At 35.6% G+C, this 14,410-nt stretch overlaps 1 protein-coding gene across 1 annotated transcript; it reads right to left on the bottom strand.

Moving 5' to 3' along the window:
• Nucleotides 1-8,957: 8,957 nt before the first annotated feature.
• On the bottom strand, nucleotides 8,958-13,951 carry SDG20 (SET domain protein 20). Its single transcript, XM_086247582.1, has 2 exons — nucleotides 13,237-13,951; nucleotides 8,958-9,921 (listed from the first exon to the last, which is right to left on the bottom strand). Exons 1-2 carry the CDS (start codon nucleotides 13,886-13,888, stop codon nucleotides 9,533-9,535), a joined length of 1,041 nt encoding a protein of 346 aa, XP_086103708.1. The 5' UTR covers nucleotides 13,889-13,951; the 3' UTR covers nucleotides 8,958-9,532.
• Between the last annotated feature and the right edge of the window lie 459 nt (nucleotides 13,952-14,410).

Raw genomic sequence — 14,410 nt, 5'->3', positions numbered from 1 at the left:
CCTCTTCCCCAAGCCCGGTCACATGTGGCCTATCCCTTTCAGCAGGCCCAGCCTTGGGCAAGTGCAACAGGTGCACCCAGACAGGGCCTAAAAAAAAAAAGTTTCAGCTATAGATATATGTTTTCTTGCAATTAAAATTAATTTCAATATAAAAATAATGACCAAGGCTAACAAAAGGGCCCATGCTTCTATTTCTTTCTTAGTATGCACGGTTTAACTTCCTATTCCTACATGATGTTAGCTTGGCTTCCCTTTTTTTTTAATTATTGTTTCATCTGACTTCTTCCACTAGGAGATTAAAAAAAAAGACATTTTAATTAGACCTTTATGAATTATAACTTCTCTCTCTACAAAAGAAAGTCAACAGCATGAATAGTGAACTCTTATGTTTCTCTTTTTTTTAGTACAAGTGAACTTTTCTCTTTCTCAACTCTTCATCTCCTTATTAATTTCTTTTCAATTTTCATCAAGTTCATCACAAATTCACAACCCTAAAGTAAAACCATAATCTGATTTGAATGGAAAAACCCAAATCGCTCTAGCCATATTGAGGTATGTATATTTTTTATTTTATTATGTGAATGTGATATTTTTAATTATATTTTTATCCACAAATAAATTCAGATATTAATGTTTTCATTTGGATAATTATGTGATTTTGGTTGCATGGGAGCAGTGAGGCTAAGGCTCAAAACACATACTTTTCTGGAGAGCCGGGGAGCAGTAAGGCAAAGCACATACTTTTCTGGAGACAAAGCCAGGTTCTATTGTTTTGTGATATTTCTTTGCACTATAAAATCCCTCCTAGAAAATACCTCTCTGGATATAATACATGTCAAAAAAAGAGAAAAATTGATCAATTGACTCAATCTCAAAGAGGAGCTCTTGATAGATTCATTGTTAAAGTGGATCAACAACAAAATGTTGCCAAAGAATTGAACATTAATGAAAATTTTGTTGAGGGATATGTGGATGATCTTGTCCATAATGAGAATGATGACAATGACTGTGCTGATGATGTGGACGATAATGAAAATGATGACAATGAACATTTTGGTGATGTAGGACATAATGAAAATGATGGCAATGAGGATGTTCTTAATTTAGTCAATGAACAACCAAGTTTTATTCCGCTGGACATTTATGATCCAAGAATTTGGGATAGCCTTGATACTAAATGGAGAGATTTATTAGAGGAAAAAGCTCCGGTAAGAGATCTTTTAATGGAGCAAGGTCCTAAAGATCAATCTTCAAGATTATTTCGTCAACATTTTACACTCGATATCTTTCTAATTGAGAGAAAATTGATAGAGAATGACTAGTGTATTCCAAGGAGCTTGATAAATTATTTTGTTTTTGTTGCAAGTTGTTTAAGAAAAGACCCAAAAAGGTCAATTAGCAATTGAATGATAAAGAGATTTAGGACGTGCCAGGCTTAAAGAGCATGAGACAAGCCTTGAGCATATCACTCACATGAGCACTTTGATTGATTTGCGTCTTAGATTGGGAAAAAAATGACACAATTGATAAAGTTGTTTACGAGCAAATAAATTGTCACACCCCAATCCTGAATAAAATCTAATATCTAGGAGTGAAGCGTGACTTACGTCCTAATCGCAGATTAATAAAATTTTTCTACAATTAAGACGTGAGAAGAAAATAAAATAAAATAATATAATATAATATAAAATAATTGAAGAGACTAAGTAAAGTGAAAATGAAAAATAGACTTTATTTAGCAAACTACTATTCCAAGAGTACCATACTAGATGTTCATCTTCTTAGATATTACAATATATTGATAAACAAACAAAACATAGTACTCCAGCAAATTCTCTAAATTTCCCTTGGGTATTCCACATCATTGGTCATATTTCCGTCACCTGCATGATTTATTAAGATGTGAGCTTTTAAGGCTCAGTAGGGTATAGTGATCCCTCATGGCCAGTTATCACATTTAATCAATGTCTCAGTAAAAGAAAATAAATACAGATAATGATTTCAATTATATGCAATGAGAATGTGTGTACTCACTCCTTAACCATTCCCGTTGACACATATCCAAGACAAACAGGCCTACACGTCTCATACCGTGCATCATTCCACTGTGGCCCCGAATGTCCCAAGTATGAGCCAACACCCGTCCGTCCCTTAAGCCCAAATATTTTGAATATAATTAATTCCACTTTTTCTTCAATAATTCTTCCACAAATCATGAGATCATCAGGTACATCTCCTTTTCTCCATGGTATCTCTAATAAATCACGAGACCACCAAGTTCATCTCCCTCTCTTCTTGGTGTCTCAATTAATCATTTTCTTAATCTTGTTCACAATCATACTTTCCTTATGCACTTATGATTATGCATGTAAAGATAAACATTAATGCATGTATAGAGAAATTAAATAGTACATACATAATAATTTAACCTTACGCAATTTGAGTGTATCACAGACTTAGGAATTTCACAGTGCATACACAAGATTAATAATAAAAGCTTATTTACAAATATAATGCACTTGATACATTTAATGAAGAAATAACATCACAAATAATAAAGATAAATTATCACAAGAAAATAAATCACACAACATGACACAAGGATTAATTGTAATATAGTCCAATGATTGGGGAAATAGAGACCCTACCTTAATTTCTTGAGCACGAGTTCCATCTTGGTCCGTTCCTATGTGTTCGGGTCTAAAAAGTTTTAAAAAAATAGTTTAGATATAACTTAATTAAATTTAAATTTATTTCACTCTCTTTTTAAGGAGAGTGTAACTCACACTCTAATTTAGAGGTGTCGGATTGACGCGAAACTTGTACCATTGGACTCATATTGAAAAATATAGTTAGGAGGGTGAAAAATTGGGCGAAAACGGTCGCCGAAAACAGCCGCACGCGCCACCACGTGCCGGCGGTGCGAGTGGGGTGGCTGGCCGGTCACTGTTCATCGTCTTCTTTAAACAGTCCCTGTTTCCAGATTTTTCAGTTTTTTTTTACTCGACTTTTGACCTATCAAACCTTCACCAAATTGAGCAAACTTATACTTGTTTTAAAGCTCTGCATCACCTCTTTACAACCATATAAAGAACATGAAAAACGGACGGTTAAAACTCAAGTTATAATGCTCGAAAGGAGGCCATACGAACATGCAAATTTTCTGGAAAAATTTCCAGATTTTTCATATTTCTTTGTTTTTCATTTTCCTTCAATTCCAAACTGCAAAACATGTTTCTAAGGCTATAATAAGGCTATCTACAACCTAATTTTTAGTTTTACAACATAAAAGAAAGGTGTGTAAATAAAATTATAAAACAACAAGTTTTAGAAAAAAAAATTTGTTAAGGACACCCATGTTTCCATGGGTTCCTTAAACTCACCTTTCTTTATACCCCCCTTGAGTTCTATAGAGGCTAAAAGCTGTGAGTTCCTACAGTAAAGAAAAACCATAGATGACAAAAAGGGGTTAGTTTATAGAAAGTTTAAAGAAAAACTTCTAAGATAAAATTTCAATTTCTAACCTTACTAGAGTTTCCAACCTCTCCTTCTCTAACTCTCTCTCTCTCTCTCTCTCTCTCTCTCTCTCTCTCTCTCTCTCTCTTCTCTTTCTCTTCCTCTCTCTTTTCTTTTTCTCTCAGGTTTCTTCTTTGGTCTCCTCTGTTCAGTTTTCTTTTTTTGTTGCTCAAGACTATTCTTAAGCATACCTTATAGTCTAATTGGCATGCATTTTCAGTTAAGAAGGGATGTATCTAATGATTGTTTAGATAAGGACTTATCCCCTAAAGGAATCATCACCTTTGATCAAGGCTTAGGTGTTCTAGTTTTGAGAAAGCTGGTGGCGTTGGTTATTATCTTCAAATCCATTTAGATTTTTTTTTTTTTAATTTGGCTTTTCATCTCTTGTAAAACAATTGGGCTAAAGCCCAAACTTAGAAATTTAACCCAATTTTAAAGCCCATAAATATTATTATTATTATTATTATTGTTATTATTTTTTTTTATTTTTTTTTATTTTTTTTTTAGAACATTACATAAATAAAGAGAAAGAACATTGGATAAACGTTTTACTAAGAATCATTTCAGTTATGAAACATCTTGCCAAACAAAACTTGGCATTTCGTGGAACTAATGAAAAGCTCTATGAAAATAGTAAGGGAATTTTTTGGGGCAAATTGAAATGATTGTAGAGTGGGATCCACCTAGTGATGCAAGAACATGTTCAACGTATTAAAGATCGATAGTGATATTCATCATCATTATCTTGGTCCTAGGATTCAAAATGAGTTGATACTTTTGTTAGCTTCTGAAATTAAAGGTATAATCATAAAAATAAAATAAAATAATAAAATAAAAAAACTAAATATTTTTCTGTGATACTTGATTGCACACCTGATGTTAGTCACCAAGAGCAAATGTCTTTGATATTAAGATGTGTGGATGTCTCTACAAGCCCAATCAAGGGAGAAGAGTACTTCCTAGAATTTTTGAATATGAATGATACAACTGGACAAAGACTATTTTAAGAGTTGAAAAATGTACGTGTTGAAAACTTTGGATCTTGATATTGATAATATGAGAGGACAAGGATATGACAATGGATGAAATATGAGAGGGAGACACCAAGGTTTACAAAAGAGGATTTTAGATATTAATCTTAGAGCATTGTACACCCCATGTGGTTGTCATAGTCTTAACTTAACACTTTGTGATATGACATGCAAATTCTTGTGGCAAAGCAAAAGATTTTTTCAAAGTTATGCAACGTATTCATACATTGTACGTATTTATACATTGTTTGCTAATTCTACGAAGCGGTGACAGATTTTGAAAGATAATGTAAAATTTACTCCCAAATCATTATCAGCCACACATTGGAAAAGTCATATTGAAAGTGTTAAAGCAATAAGATTCCAAGTTCCATAAATAAGAGAGGTTCTACTTCAAGTAAAAGAATCTGACAATGACTCCAAAATAAAGAAGCTGGTTCTTTAGCAAGATATGAGTTTGATATTTTGAGTTGTTATTAGCTATGATTATTTGGTTTGATGTGCTGTCTTCTATTAACTTGGTCAAAAAACATTTACAATTTAAAGACATGCTTATTAATGTTGCTATAGATCAAGTAAAAGGGTTGATTTCTTTTTTTGATAAATATAGAGAGATTGGGTTTACACAAGCTATGATTACTGCCAAAGAAATTACTAATATGGGAATTGATCCAGCGTTTCGTGAGAAACGCAAAATTCGTAGAAAAAAGCATTTTGATGAGAATGTGAGTGAGTCGTCACAATCGGCTCATGAATCAGTTGATCTTTTAGAGTTCAGTATTTCTTATATATAATTGATCAAGTTATTGGTTCATTGAAGTGAAGGTTTGATCAATATATATCAAGCATATGAGAATATAATTGAAAGATTGTTGTAGTCGTCTTGAAAAGACTCTAACAAGTGGCAACTCTTCTGATGTTGATAAGATTGATCTATTTGCAGAATTGAAACTCTTACGAGAGCTTTTACCAAAAGAAATAGTGACAGCTGGCGACGTATTGAAATTCATAAAAAAAATTTCAAATGCTAGCATTACATATAGAATTTTATTACTATACATGTTATTGGTGCATCTGCAGAAAGAAGTTTTTTGAAGTTAAAGTTATTGAAATCTTACTTGCAATCAACTAAGTCGCAAGAAAGACTAAATAGACTAGCATTGCTTTCGATTAAATAGACTAACAATTTTTAAGTGAGACCTCAATGTTTGAGTTGATCATGATGATTTTGATTTTTATTGTCTTCGCATCTTAGTTGATGATTACTTTGTGAATTGATTATCGTTTTGTTAATTAATGATTATTTTTGTTAATGTATGATGAAATTTAATTATAATATTTGGTGCGGCATTAATATTAGGTAAAAAATATATATAGATTTTTTATGTGAGACTGTTATAGGGCCCTTAATTTAATTTTTGCACAGGGGCCCCAAAATCTTTAGGATGACCCTACCTTTTAGTAATCTCGGCCACTTGCCTTGGCGGATCATCATCATCATCCTCTTCACTAAGCTCAATCATATGTGCCTTTTCCTTTTTCAGTAATCTCGGCCAACTGTCTTATCTAATCATCCTCATTATTTTTTTCCTCAAGCGTAGTCACATGTGCTCTAACTTCTTAAATTAGTCAGGTAATATAATCTTCACCAACCTCAGACGACTCCTCTCATGCTGTCACAGCAGCCCTTAACCTCAAAGCAGCAATTGACTTCCCGAATTGTCTCATTACCAACTCAAAAGCCGCACAAGTATAACCCAAATTAAAACTTGTTGCGATTGAGATTTTTGCTATAATTATCTCTGGTAGTATGTCTGTTAACCTTAATTCTTTTGACCTGGCATGCGTAGCTGAGTGGCAGACAGTTTATGGAGTAAGGCCGGCATCCCATCTTTGATGAATTCAATATAAGTAATTATAAAATGATGACCAATTAGTAGGACTTGGAAGAAATCCTCTTCTTGGCACGCAAAAATGTTTATGGGACATTTATTGTGTGTATGTACTAAATATTGTTACGTGCGAAAATGTATGTTTTTTGCTTGTCATATTGCATGGTTTTTTTTGTTATGATTATTGATGAATGATATGAGAGTAAAGGGTTGTATAAGTGGGAGCAGTGGAGAAATTTCTAGGGAGGCTAGTTTATGGGGTATCTAATATGCTCTGATAGTTATACCTCATATGCTTGTCGATAGCAGCAATACTCTTTATCTTGATCTCTAAAACTCATTAACACTTATGTCCCATGCATAACTTCTCACTAGTTCTTCTTGCTTCGACATTGAGAGTCGAGGCAGATTTCTCCACTGCTCCCACTTGCTTCTTCCTAATCTCCTCACTAAAAAAAAATATCATGAATCTCGTTGTAGACCAACGTCTTCCCAACATAACTACATATTGAGCTTGCCATAACATATCAATCATCTGACATACAAATCAACAACACTTGATGTGTTCTTTGAAGACAACATTCACCAACGTCAAATTCTCAACAATATCACTCACAATTAATGTCTAATTATTGATTCACAAAACCACCCTTTGGCATCTTTAGAGTGAACAACTTCCTCATCAGATACAATTGTTAAACTCATGGCTTCTCACACATCTCCAAAAAGTCTCAACCAACTCAAATTGTCGTAAAATGCGTCTGATGTTGCATATCAATCAAATAGCCCCAAGGGCCTTCTTGTTGAGTCTGTCCCAATCTTTCTCCTCTCATAACATAGCCTCAAAGAGATCCTTTAAATTTTAGTAGTCAAGTTATATGCATCTTCTATGAAGTGAAATCTGAACCGTAGGACCTGTCATTCTAGAACGTTGTCTTGATATCAATTGTTAGGCTGCCAACCTATCATTGACGCATGTCGTCTATATCCATTCACTCATTTTTAGAACCCTGCCTTGTTAGGCTGCCAACCTATCCTTGACACATGTCATCTATATCCATTCGCTCACTTCTAGAACCCTGCCTTGATATCAATTGTTAGGCTGCCAACCTATCCTTGACACACATCATCTATATCCATTTGCTCACTTCTAGAACCCTGCCTTGATATGAATCTTTAGGAAATTCAAGTTCACATTCCAAATTCCCAAGTTTCCTATCCAAAAAATTAAACTCTTCCAAATTAATTCTCAACCCAAAGATTGAATTGATAAGCGAAAGTAAGACAAAAACAAGCAAGCACAAGGGCTAAAGCTCGAGATTTATGTGGTTTACCTAAGATTGTGCTACGTCTATGGAGATGATGGATCTACTAACAAGAGTCTCTTCTACACTCTTAAATAATCTCTCTCCTCTCGACCTAACTCTCAATAGACTATTCCAAATCTGCCCAACCTCTCCCAACTTGAAAATTCTCTCTTAAATTCTCAAAAGTCCTAAGCTTCTCTCAAATCTCTAAAATCTCTTAAAAAAGGAAGAGATAAGGAGGCTAAGACTCTACACAACCTATTTATAGGATCACACAAATCTAAGTCAAAATAGGAAAGAATATCCTAATCAGCTAATCCTATTGTAACAAGGGAACAAAAAGATATGAAAAATGAGCTTAAAAACATACAAAATGGAAAAAGAAAACTTAGATTCACATTGTCACGCTCAAGCTCACAAGTTGGAGCTCGAGCACAAAAATTGCAGTTCCTCTTGAGTGCCCGTGGTCTAAAAACCTAGAAGGTTCCTTTACCTACTTGAGCAGTACTGACTCTCACCCGAGCACCAACTCCTAACTTTGCATTCTTCTCCTTATTTTGAGCCACACTCAACATTGTTGGCCAGTTAAGCCGAAAGATTAACCCAACTAAATTGTTGATTTTAGCAAATTAATGAACCTTTAGGTATTGATTCGTAGAGCCAGGCCTTTACTTGTAGGTATATCACTCAAAACTGTCCACGTTTGATGGGTGCGTATTTATCAGATGTGAGACTAACTATTTGATCCAATATCACAACCACTCATAGAATTATCTATTATGATACCATTTGTTGAGGGTCCATGCTGCCTGACTACACCTCGCACTACTGTTCTTAACTTATGTAGAGGTGAGTAGCTCAAAAAACTTTAGATTTTAGGTGGAGAGATCCAATGGATATATTAAATTTTATTAGACACTTAATCAATGCGGCACTAATATTCAACTCTTATATGGGCATATATATATAAATATAGTGAAAAGAAAATAGAAGGAATATGATATTGCAATCACCAAACGCAGACCTCAATAACATAGAACTAATTTTGTTGAGTAGCATAGGTCTTAACAATCCTGCAATTCACATTAGTCTAGGAGAAGAATTAAGGAAAACCATGGGAGAAGGAAAAACCAAAAGTGTGTAGGGTGTCCATATCATATTTCTAATCTCAAAAGACTAAATTAAAAAATGGGAATAACCCAGGCCTTTTCAAGAGATAAATTTAGAGTTAAAGTGAGGCTTAAATCAAGCTGGAGCTGTCACATCTCCAAGAAAAGAAAAATGCCTTGAACAAGCCTGCTACAAGCTAGCTTAATCAAAACCAGACTCATAAAGCATTAGGAGGGGAGAATCTGTGAGGTTTTCTCTTAACTAGACTCGTCTTGACTGCTGGTAAGTTGAATAAAATTTTCAAATGTTTAAATACAACCAATTGAATAGAGTATTAAGTGCGAATCATGATCCACCACTAAAAATACGGCAATTAATTTACTGGTATGCCACTGCATTTGAAATACATGAGCAATTTCCCACCAGTCATATAGCAAGATTTGCATCTGCATCTGAAGCATATTGCAAGTTAAACAGATTACAGATTTCAGTTAAAGAATATAGGTATAACAAACTTGTGATAGTATTTTCATCTCTTCATTTCTCTTTCCTTTTTCATTTTTATGGCTTAATGCACAATCCTATACATGCCCCAATTGTTCTTTCCCCTCCTATATATCCTATAAAGGGAAAATTCAAGCTCTTTTGCAGAGTTTAGACCCAAAAACTGCAATTAAGTCTCCTCCGAGGGCAACATTCCAAGACAACAAGAGCTCCCACAAAAGCACTGAAAACCCTTAGACCTTACCCTCATTTCACCATAGCTAAAAGTAAGCTCTTCATCTTCTTTTATGTCTTTTGAAGCCAAAAAACAAAGGCGTGGGAGTATTGCACCTGAGCATCTCACCAGTTCTGTGGATAGATTACCACCATCACACGAATGATTGATGAACCTTGACACATTTCCAATTCTTGTAGCATCAATGTTGAATCTTAAACAGGCCTTTCTGGATGGAAGATGCTCCCTCACAACCAAAAGAGCTGGGGAAAAATGACCACCTGATGCAAGTTCATCGTATATTTGTTGCCGCAATCTCGCTTCTTTGGTTGTCAAGAGTTCACCTTTCTCCAAGAAAAAAAATATTAATGAGAATCCTATATAATCCAATGTGCAGGATGCACACATACATGTGTTTGTGTGGAGAGAGAGAGAGAGAGAGAGAGAGAGAGAGAGAGAAATCAAATCCCATGCATGCACACAGATAAACATGCAATCAATCATTTGCAGAGAACATGTTATTCAACCTAAGAGGCTAAGCGGCAGAAATGAGAAAAACATCCAGGGAACAAGCTTGAGAATGCCATAAACAAGCATCATTATATGGAAGTAGATTTTTCTCTTCTTTTGACAGGAATATTTTTCACTTCTATCTTGACAGTTTTGGCATCAACTAAAATACTTGGGGGAAATCTTGAGCAGCAACAGCTGAAAGCCATTCATGAATTTCAACCATTATGCAGTGTGGTCAGACGTTGCAGCAGTCCATGTCCCCCACATCTCAGCTGACGCAGGAGATAAAGAAAGAAATGGTCAAATATAAAACAAGAAGACAACCAAGAAAAGGATAAAAGATAAGCCAAAACATATATTTTCTAAGATATAATTGTTTTTTTGAATGATGTCTCCCACCTAATATTTTCAAAGGCAAGGCATAGAGGTGAGGTTCTATATGTCCCGCAAGGGGAGGCACAAGCCTTTAGGTGTTGATGCACCCAAAATTTCAACGAGTACAAATATGTGATGCATCTTTTCGATTATTTCCACATATACATTTCACCCAAAAATTCCACATAATTTCTCTCCATATCGAACCTTTGTTGATATTTCCATCAATATTCAAGATCTTCGATATTTCTGTTAACATCAATATTTATTTTGGTCAATGTTTAATACTAATATCGATATTTAATACCTTGCTTATATGAACCAACGGATTGGCATGTTTCATGAATCTATCATACTTAAACTGAATGCATTGCATTATACTCCGTGGGTAAGAAAGTCCTCATCCACAAGTACGATGAATTTCAATCAAATTCATCCCAAAGCGTATAATGTCACAATCCCACCTTGCATTGCTTCATTTCGTTCGTAAGTTAACCAATAGCATCTTAGCAAAGTAAGCACATAGTTCGACCCTTTCTCTAAACTGTATTGAACTACAAGATTTACTAGAATATTCATCAAGCCCCAAGGCTTGCAATAGCTCCTTTGATTTTAATCATTCCCTTTTAATTGCACCAAACTCCAGAAATTCATCCCAAATATGATCATGAATTTGAAATTCAAGTAGTTTACCTCCTTTGATAAGCTGTCCATATTGGTCGTAAAAAAAAGTATTCACTGACCTGTACCAATCCATATTGGTCTTGAAACAAATGTCTATTTTATTTTCCAATGATTTCTTGACAATTATTGGTCCATAAGAAAGAGAATCACATAATTGTAATTACACAAATTGACCACCTGTATTATATGTTTACGATCAGGCAAATTAGTTGCTGCATTTATTACCCCATTTCAGTGAAATTTCTGCAGGACCTTCATCAAATCATAAGAAAAATGGCAAACCATCTATCCCAGCCCAATCTCCCCAAAACAGAATACTGCTGCAGTTGGAATTGCACCACGGATGCAATGTCTAGAATAAAATTATAAATCTTCCCTCTAGAAAGCATCTTTCTGAATTTCCAATCTCCTCTACCTCTTTAATGTTTCTGAAAAAAGAGAAATAGAGCTTTATTAGTTTGAAAAAGGCTTAGGGTCAACCTTGAATTCTAACTGTTTTGACAACGCTCTTTGAATTTCCCACACTGATCCACAATCTTCTTTCTGGTGCAAATACCACTCCCCCAAACACCAATTTTCTGGCAAAACTGTCATTGCTTCCCTTTGAAGAATTATGTACAACCTCCTACTGTAATTTTTCCTTACTTTTCCTTTCTTGGCCTATCTTCTCTTCTCTGCTTTTTCTTCCAAACGGCATACTCTCCAAATTTTCAGCGATCTGCCCATCCAATGTAAATAAACCCTGAGGATGGAGAGCATTCCCCACTTTCTGAGAAGTGCTTAAAACATATCATTTTCTGTTACCGAGTTTCTCCAACCATACAAGGTAAGAGTTTCCTTTACTGCCTCCCTCAGCCGGTCTTTCAACCAATCAACACAGCCCAACTCAACTACTATCCGATAGGTTCTTGGTGTATTGCTTTTAATAGTCAGCCTGATTGCTCCCCTAAATGAAAACTCATCAATTATAATCACTCTCTGTTCAATTTTAAAATATCTTGCTAGATGCTCAAATTTTCAGTTCTCAACACTTTTTCTCCATTCTGAGCACTCTCTCACTTATTCTCACTCTCTCTCTCCCTCACAAGATCTCTCTCCCACTCATCTTGTGGCTTCCATTCTAACTGTAACCTTTAATTAAGCATCTGTATCAGCACCTACGGACGTCTATGTTCTTTTTGACAGGCTTAAGAGTTGAGCTTTTCACTTTCTAGAAAATGAATATCCTGCGTCTCTTGCGATTTACTGTCATCTAGATTGGACCTCCTTTGCAATGAAACAGGAAATCTCCCTTCGCCTTGCTATGATACATGCACAAGATACTTTTTAACCAGACTTTCAATTGGTAATCCCTACACAACAGAATAACTGTGTACAGCGTGTTCCACTTATTTGAGTCTAAACATACAAATTAACAGTATTCATGCCATCTAAACCATTATCAGTTGATCTTTCCATCAGCCATCCTAATTATAAATCCTTTTTTCTTATAATAAATCAATATCATCCATCTTACACAGCAGAGGAGATACACAGAGAGGGGGAGAGAGGCACAGAGAGAGAGAGAGAGAGAGAGAGAGAGAGAGAGAGAGAGAGCCTCTACTACTGACAGAAACAAATTCCATTCCCGAAAACAGTGAGCCATCAATTTCCACCAGACTCTAAATGGGAAAACAGTTTTAGAATTCAGCCTCTTACTTCTCATGCAGGCCCTTAGGATTTATAAGGTCTCTGATTTTGACTCATTTGATGTGTATAACGTTGTGCATATCTATTGAGCTACAGAAAATATAATAGCACCTAAATCAAGACTTCCCCACCAAATCCAAGCACATTTTTCATCATCTGTCAAGACTTTTATGTCAACAAAGTCACATTTTTTCCGCCTACTAGTCACAATCAATTCCATACTGACAGAAAACACAAAAAACACCAATCACATACCACCAGGAAACATACTAGAAATCAATTACAATTTACGAGTGCTAAAGTGCTATAAACCATGAACACTAAAACAAATAACACACAATCCCATATATATTTTTCAAAACAAAAACCAATTCCCAAATGTAGGTTGTGATTAATACCTGCATACTCACACACAAACCGACCCTTTGGAATGAACTGGTCGGCATACAAACCCCACCCTTTTCTCCTGTCCCTCCGAATCTTCAACTTAACCTCAATCCCTCTCTGAGTCAACCGATTCCCACAATCCAACCCACACCTACAACTCGGCCCACACTCCTCGACGACGTCGTTAAAGCCTCCAAGCTCAAAACAAGGACACCCATCACCATCACCCCCATCCCCCTCTTCCCCACAAGTTTCACATTCACACCCAGACGCACTCTCTCCCTTCTCGTCCACAAAACGCACCGTTTCGACGCCGAGTCTAGCCACCAAGTCCGATTTGTGTGCAGAACAAGTGGAGCCCCAAGATTGGCGAAGTGAGAATTGTGAAGAAGACGAAATTTGAGACGGGGTATAGATGAAGTAGGCATAGGGGTGTTGGTCGAGTGAGTTGTGGAATGGGATGGGATGGGTCTCGAAGGCTCGGGAGGCGTCGGAGGCTCGGCGGAGAGTGATGGAGTTGGAGAGTCTGTGGAGGGTTTTGCAGGTGAGGGATATGATGGCGAGCTCTTGTGGGGTTAGCCATGGAAGGACTAGCTCTAAGCATTGGAAGAGAAAAGGACTGGGATTGCGTTTGGATGCAGGTGATGACTGGGTTTGCTGCATCCTTTGGGTAGTGGCTGCCTGGTTCAGAGAGAGCTCTCTTCTATTCAACGGTTTTAACCCTGACCCTTGAGATTCTATTCATACCTTTTTTTTTATCGGAACATTTTATTAAGGGTTAAATATAAAAATAGTTCATAAATTGTACTGTGATTTTCAATTTGATTTATTAACTATAAAGAGTGTCAATTTCGTTCATAAATTTCTCAAGTTGTACCAAAGTAGTACAAACGTTAACTTTCATCAAAAATTAAGTAAAAAATTAAGCCAAAATGTGATGAATGAACTGAAATACTTTTGAAAATGCAGTCACATGTTGTGCACATAAGTAATTCCGTTTATTTTTTAGATGGAAGTTAACATTTGTACTGCTTTTGTACAATTTGGAAAATTCATAGACCAATTCGACACTTTTTATAATTAATAGACCAAATTAAAAATTACAGTAAAATTCGAAGATCATTTTTGTATTTAACCCTTATATCTATATCCAATAACTTGCTCATCTTACCATACACCAATGAC

The sequence above is a fragment of the Dryas octopetala genome, chromosome 6 (genome assembly GCF_963921425.1).
Source record: "Dryas octopetala chromosome 6, drDryOcto1.1, whole genome shotgun sequence".
NCBI lineage: Eukaryota > Viridiplantae > Streptophyta > Magnoliopsida > Rosales > Rosaceae > Dryas > Dryas octopetala.
Note: the sequence above shows the minus strand (reverse complement) of the source record. Positions and strands in the feature narration are given on the sequence as shown.

Coding starts and splice junctions, on each gene's coding strand:
- SDG20 (XM_086247582.1), bottom strand. CDS start 13,888: ATGCAGCAAACCCAGTCATCACCTGCATCCAAACGCAATCCCAGTCCT. Junction 9,922..13,236: donor GTTTGTGTGTGAGTATGCAG/GTATTAATCACA, acceptor TCTTGGAGAAAG/GTGAACTCTTGACAACCAAA.